We start from the raw sequence: 7,544 nt of genomic DNA on the forward strand, positions 1-7,544 counted from the left end.
GACCTGAATTCAAATCTGGCCTCAGACACTTAACACTTACTAGCTGTGTGACCCTGGGCAAGTCACTTAACCCCAATTGCCTCACTAAATAAAAAAAAAGAAGAAGGAAGGACAAACAATACCAACAACAATGTTATCCCATATTAACTAGAGGCTGACCATGAACTTATTTGTCCATGCTTTGTAACCATATGCATGTATGTGTGTATGTATGTACATGCATGCATATTTATACACAGGGGTGTATGTACATTATGCTCGCCACTAGTGTATAAGCCTCCAGAAGCCAGGAACTGTTTCTTTTTCATCTTGGCATCTCTAGCACTTTGTATAGGACTTGACACTCATTTTGTGGATGCTTAATGAATACTTGCTGATCAACTGATTGGTTATTCATATGATGAATGAATGAATGAATGAATGAGTGAATGAATGAATGAATGAAAAAGCATTTACACAGTGGCAATGTGCCAAGCTCTGTGCTAAGCCCTGGGAATAGTAATTAAAAATAAAAAATGTGAAGCAGCCCCTGCTTGCTATGAGGTAAGAGTAATTAGGAGAGACAACATAGAAGAGTTTCAGTGGAGGCAGAAGGAAAGACCTAGAAAATCCAAGTGTACAATGTCAGTCCAATGGAAGTACCCAGAGGGGCAGAAGGTACATTAAATAAGCAAGTCAAATTTTAGTTGGGAGGGGAGTAGGGGGCAGGGCAGGGGAGTATTCGGGTTTAAATCCCAAGTCTTAACCTGGATGTCTGTGGGCAGATTTCAGGAGATCCATGGAGTTCTATGGTAGAAAAATACATCATTTCTTTCACTAACCTCTAACTGAAATTCAGCATCTCCTTCAATTATTTAAAAGCTCTGTGATGAGAAGGGGTCCAAAGGGTTCCACTCTACCCCTAATTGGATTAAAACCCCTTGGTTTGGGAGAGGGGTACATATCCCTTTGTCACACCTGAAGAATTAGAATTGTTGTTTCCCATCTGTTGGGATAGAGGATAGAGGGCAGGTGGATAGATCTTGAAATCAGGAAAACCTGGGGTATAGGCCTGCCTCTGATACCATGAACTATGTGACCATGGGCAGCCATAGGTGACTCAATTAGTCTGTTAGTGCCCCCAAGTGACTTTCTGAGGCAGTAAGTTCCCTCTGGGTGACAATCCTGGAGGCTGTGGGAGTTTCCACAGTAGAATTTTAACCCAAATGAAATCATAGATTTCAACATGCCTGCTGCCCCACCCTCCTCCTAAGGAATTTGACAAAGGACTTTTTTTTTCTTTAAAATTAAAAAAAAGGATAAACAATGTTAAAAACACATCGGTATATTCTAATGGAGAAGAGTTATACCATGGCACCTTTTGTTGGAACCTCATTCCTGAATCCCAGCCCTGTCACTTATTACCTATGTGACCTTGGAAGGGACACTTCTATATTTAGGCCTCAATTGTCTCATTTGTAAAACAAGGAAATGACTTCTAAGGTCCCTTTAAATGCTCAATCTATAATTCTCTGACAAAGAATTCTCAATCACTAAAGAGGTTGGGATGCCTTCAGGCATGTGGGGGAATGTGAGAATGCCTTTTTATTTCCTCCCCTTCTCTGGAGAATTTTCCCCCAGAGACTGGCCCACCCTGCTAGAGACCCTGCTTAATTTCTTCTGCCAGTGAAGACTTGGCCTTGGAGGTAGAGGCACAATGTGGTTCTCTCTCCAGGGAGCACCAGCCCTCCAGAGAATGTATCTGTGATATACAGACAGGCAGAATTGATTTGGGCTGTAACTATAAAGCTTCTAGTGAAGTGAAACTGTCATCTTTTATGCAGCAACATAAACTGATTAGTCGAAAATAAAGTCATTAATGGGATGCAGAAAGATATCCAATAATCACTATGGAAATGTAGTGCTAATGACAATAGATTTGCACTTGGAGGTAGAAAGGGAAAAGGCACGAGGCTTCCTCTCCATGTTTCATGTCTGACTTTCTTGAAGCTGAGCGAGAGATCATTCAGATTATGGCTAGGGTTAAAGTCGGTTCAATGTTTATTCAAGCCAAGGTTTTATTAATAAAATTAAAGTTTAGTTGGAGCCCAGATGAGCCTAAATTCTGCTCTTATGTGACATGTAAGTAATTTCCAGTGTAATCAAGCATGGATGCCTATTTTAATCTTGCACTTAAGAACAGTATATTTTATTTTAGATTAGATGCGAGCCATGTTACACAATGCAATGGAGTTCAAAATGAATTCTCGAAGGAATGCCCTTTATTAGCATGTTTGGTACTTTAAAAATAAAACTACAATACTAAACCTTGGAAAAGTTACAAAAGAAGAAAAAATTAACATACAGTAGTATCATATAGGCTGTGAGTTTCAAGAGCTGACTCTGGTGAGCACCTTCAAAATGGAATATTACCTCTCTAGAGGACCTTATGTTGTAATGAGGAAGACAACATACATCATGGGATCACCAATTCAGAATGTGGAAGGAAGAACATTTAACTTAAACCTTCCCATTTTACAGATGAAGAGGATGAGGCTCAAAGAGGTTAAGTCACTTCCTTTGGGTCACACAAACTAGGTCTTCTTGATTCTAAGCCCAGTATACTATCCACTATAGCACACAGAATAAATAAACATTCATATATGCACTTGCATAAATAATTCCAAAATAAAAGCAACATAACTTTTGGGAAAGACACTAATTCAGTGATTTAAAGTAATATTATCGCCAACTTTCAAATAAGGAGACTGAATTTCAGTTTTCCTTGTTCAGTTGTGTCTGATTCTTTGTTGACCCCATTTGGAGTTTTCTTGGCAGAAATACTGGAGTGCTTTACCATTTCCTTCCCCAGCTCATTTTACAAATGAGGAAACTGAGATAGTTAAGTAACTTTCCCAGGGTCACACAGCTAGTGTCTGAGGCCAGATTTGAACTCAGGTCTTTGTGACTTCAGGCCCAGCTCTCTATCCACTGTATCACCTAGTTTTAGTTATTCTATGATTGTAGTTACTAAGTGCTGGAGGTAGGAGTTGATCTCAGATCTCCTGACTTCTAGTTCAACTCTCTTTCCCTTATTGCCGCCTCCGCCTCCGCTTCCGCCTCCGCCATCTTCATCATCATCATCATCATTTTACAAGTCCCTGATTTAAAGATTTAATGAGCTCTTCTAGGTGCTGTGAAGGAGACAAAAAAAGACCTCAGGGCCCTTGCTTTCATGGGACTCACAGTCTAGGTAGAAGTAGAAGGCTAGCAGACATGAAAAAGAAAATAATGCCAAGCGGTATAATGAGTGGCCCATCCATGGTCCTACTTCAAGAGTCTTGACTTTGTGTGCTATCACAATTTGGGGAGGGGAAAGATCAGTGCACTTATGGGGAGAGTACTAAGGAGGAAGAAAGGGCTTAAGCTGGGCCCTCCAAGAAAACATAGGATTGAAATGGAAATAGAAATGGGGAAAGAATATCCCCAGGTAGTAAACACAGTATGACTAAGGGTGAGGAAGCAAAAATTATAAGGAGTCAAATCATAAAACAATGTATTTAGAGCTGTAATGGCCCTTAGAGTTCTTCCACTAGCATTAGTTTGAGATCCATTCTCACAAGCAAGATGAGCGCCCGTGTTGTTTGTTTTTGTTTTGTTTTTGTTTTTGTTTTATTGTGAGGCAATGGAGGTTAAGTGACTTGCCCAGGGTCACACAGCTAGTAAGTGTCAAGTGTCTGAGGCTGCATTTGAACTCAGGTACTCCTGAATCCAGGGCCAGTGCTTTATCCACTGTGCCACCTAGCTGCCCCAGCCCCCTTGTTTTTATGGACAAGAAAATGGAGGATCCAAGAAGCTAATGGGACCAAAGTCACATGGGCAGCAAAGAGTAGAGCCAAGATGCAAACCAGGGCAAAGCAGAGAATGAGAGATCTTCATAGCTGGCAAGGACCCCAACAAGCATCCAGCCCACATCACACCTGAGTCAGATTCCCTCCTGAACATAGCTGAAAACTGGTCACTGAAACCTCTCTCAGCTGAAGAAGCCCATGATATCTCTGGAGGCTCCAGTAGTCGGATGTGCCTGATTGACAAGCTTTGGTCTTATCTAGGCTGATTTAGTTTTTGGTACTACTTTCTGACATAATCCACAGTGTGGATTCTCTACCTCAACCATCATCTCCCCACTCCTCCCTACCAGAAATGTGGCTCCTCCTCTGTCCCCTGATCTGACAGGTCTATTTTGCCTTCTCTAACCAGGGCCACTTGCCCTACAGCTGTGTAGTTACCCCAACCCATTTATGGCTTCCCTTTATTTGTTGTCTTTCCCGATTACAATCTGCACTCCTCGAGGGCGGGAACTGTGATGATTGTTTCCACCTGTATCCCTAGTAGCACCTTGTTGTGTCCTTTAGTTATTTCAGGCTCCTCATGTCCCCATTTGCAGTTTTCCCGGCAAAGATACTAGAGCAGTTTGCCATTTCCTTCTTAAAGCACAGTGACTAGTCATGATTAACACTTAATAAATACTAGCCCTTACCTCTATTTAGCTCATGTACTAAATAATTCATAATATCCTATTGTTTTGTGTTGAGGATGGTAAGGAGAGTGGTCTTCCTCTATGGGAGGTTTATGTTCTTGTTAATTACTTCATATTTATCCTTTATATAGTTTGATTTGTTTAGATTTGTTTGCATGTTGTCTCCCCCATTAGATTGCAAACTCCTTAAAGGCAGCAACTTTCTTTTGCCTCCTTTGTTGTCCTGATTGCTTAGCACACACAGTGCCTGGGACATGCTAGGGACTTGATAAATGTGGGTTGATTGATTGATTGATTGATCAATGCAATGGGAAACAGACCAATAGCTATAGCGTTATCACAGAGTGATCAACCTAAAGCTCGAAGGGACTTTGCAGGTCATTTAGTTCAACCCTCTCATTTTACAGAAGAAAAAACGGAGGCCCATGGAGTTATATAATAAAAAGGGATTTTAGCCCAAGTCTTGTGAAAAAAATCAATGGAAGCCCTTGAATGCCATGTAAATTGGGGCTTGGACATAATTGGTGGGGGAGCTATTGTGGGTTCTTGACAAGTGCAGTAATACCATATATGTGAGACATTTTGGGTGTGGGCTTTTGGTGGGAGATGTGAGAAGGGGAAGCCTGGCACATGGTAGGAACTTGATAAATGTTTGTTTCCTCATATGAAATGTCTAACCGGATTTGTAGAAAGAACAGATTTTAGAGACAGTTAGACACATCCCTTCATTACCAAAGGTCACATGGGTAGAATGAGGAAGGATTCAAACCCTGGGACTCCAAATATTGGGCTTTTGACATGATCATATTGTCTTAAATATGAACAGCCCAAGGATGTCATTTACGATTGGGATTAGAGATTGTGTTCACCCTGGCCAATCCCAGAGTGACCTCACTCCATGGGAAATTATAACTTAAACTTTACTCTCTTTTTTCTACTGACTTCAGTGGAACATACATAATTTTCACTGGTGCTCAGCTTTCTTCACAGCAAAATAAGGCTACAGTGAGACACGAGACTATCTGAGCAGAACTTGTTTCAAATACTATTACACAGCTATGACTCTATTTACTCTCCCCATCTATAAAGGTAGTAAGGTGGTCATTGACTACAATGCTGGGCCTGGGGGTCAGGAAGACATGATTTCAAGTCTGGTCTCAGATACTGACTAGCCCTGTGACCTCTGTTTGCCTTGGTTTCTCCATCTGTAAAATTGGGATAGTAATAACACCCACCTCCCAGGGTTGTGAGGAATAAATGAGGTAGTATTTGTAAAGCTTTTAGCATAGTGCCTGGCACACAGTAGGTACCTTAAAAATTCTTATTCCTTCCTTCCCGTCACTTCTCATCGGTAATTATAGTGAAAACTCAATAATAATGTCTTTGTGCCTTGCTAACACTGTGCTCAAGACTTGGCTGTGCATATATGTTGGAGCTTCCCAGTAACTCCTTAAGGATAGGGCCTATTCTCTCCTTTGTTTTCATCAAAAGGACAATGCTTTGTAGGTAGTAGACATTTAAATAGATGTTTGTGAAATCGAATTGAATTTAAATGGATTAAATTGATGGACTATTATTATGTTACCATAGCAACACCATCCTAGCAAAGTGTAAATTGTACATAAAATGCAGATTGATCTAGAGTTTGCTTTTGTCTTCCAGGCTCTTCAATGGTCAACAAGGAATCCTCATTCAAAACTTTAGTACAAGATCCATCCTCACTGTCACCAACGTTACCCAGGAGCACTTTGGGAACTATACGTGTGTGGCTGCCAATAAGCTGGGCACGACCAACGCTAGCTTGCCTCTTAACCGTAAGTAACAGAAACGTGCCATCTGTGCCTTTTTAGATGGTTAAATTTATCTATTTTCATAGTGGAGGGACAAAGCATGAAGACTCAATGCTGGTCCGTCACGAGCCTCCTATTCGGGGTACATGATTTAGGGATCATATTTTTGCACATAGCTATTCTTGCCCAAGAAGTAGCTGGGCTATGAGGAGTGTGATTCCTGTAGAGCCGGGATGTTGATATTTAGGAAAATGTTTGCCTGCTTACTTAGGAAGGAAAAAGATGGCAATGAAGTCACAACCAAAATCTACTTTCAGATTGAATGTGGCTAGTACGACGTTTGTTTCTGATCCTCTACAGGACTGTGAAACTTAGATTAGTGTGCATGGGATTTTCTGCTAGTTGTTTTCTTTCAGAGTTAGCTGGGAATATTCTATATTTAACACATGGTACAAGCAGCGAGGCATAAGACAGCTGCTCCTGGACCAAGCATAGACTTTGTGTGGAAACCCCTCATTGAGCCTATTTAGGGAAACAAAAGCCAAATGTTATTAATATGTTACCAGCACCAATATTTAAAATCTCAAATGAATATTTTCTGAGCATTGGAAATAAGCAAAGAAGAATAAACAGAAGGGGCAATCCATGAAGGTTTAGGATTGATTTGGAAAGCTTTTGCTCAAAGTTGCTTCTCAATATGATGTCACAGCCATAAAATAGAACTGACTTAGAGATTGACTTTTTCTCCAAAGGCTTGAAAGGCATTTTTGGAAAAGCGTCTTTCATGTCCTAGACTAATCAGGAGCCATGTTTGTCTTCCTTGATGAGGATACATATTGTCTTGATTTTCTTTTGGGGGGAGTCAGTTTTATGGTCCGTATGCTCATCACAGCTGTAAATGAGGAAAACAGTCTTGTTAAGCAGAGAGGAAGAGGTGGGATCCACTAAATTCCTCCTACTTAAGGTCAGAATAATACAAAACATCACATGACTTCTGCATATTGAATTGTCATAATTTCTGAACCTCTGATTTCAAAGCACTGGATGGGCCCCAGTAGCTTAGGCCTATGAAAATTTTTCATATGGCTCTGCCTCCGGTGCTAAGTGAAAGGTTTCATGATTTAAAGTGCTCATCAAGTATTGGCTAATCTTTCTTATTACCACACTCAGAAGAAAGGCAGCATGGCATAGTGGATAGAGTCAGACCTTGAAATTAGGAAGACCTGAATTCACAT

The 7,544-nt window shown here is 40.7% G+C and overlaps 1 protein-coding gene across 1 annotated transcript in view; it reads left to right on the forward strand.

Moving 5' to 3' along the window:
• NEGR1 (neuronal growth regulator 1) overlaps nt 1–6,369 on the forward strand; it is an 884,782-nt gene extending 878,413 nt beyond the window's left edge. Inside the window, exon 5 of the mRNA XM_044001185.1 lies at nt 6,182–6,369. Coding sequence (XP_043857120.1) covers nt 6,182–6,369 — 188 coding nt within the window. The remainder of the gene's footprint in view (nt 1–6,181) is intronic.
• The last annotated feature ends 1,175 nt before the right edge of the window (nt 6,370–7,544 follow it).

The sequence above is a fragment of the Dromiciops gliroides genome, chromosome 4 (assembly GCF_019393635.1).
Source record: "Dromiciops gliroides isolate mDroGli1 chromosome 4, mDroGli1.pri, whole genome shotgun sequence".
Taxonomy (NCBI): domain Eukaryota; kingdom Metazoa; phylum Chordata; class Mammalia; order Microbiotheria; family Microbiotheriidae; genus Dromiciops; species Dromiciops gliroides.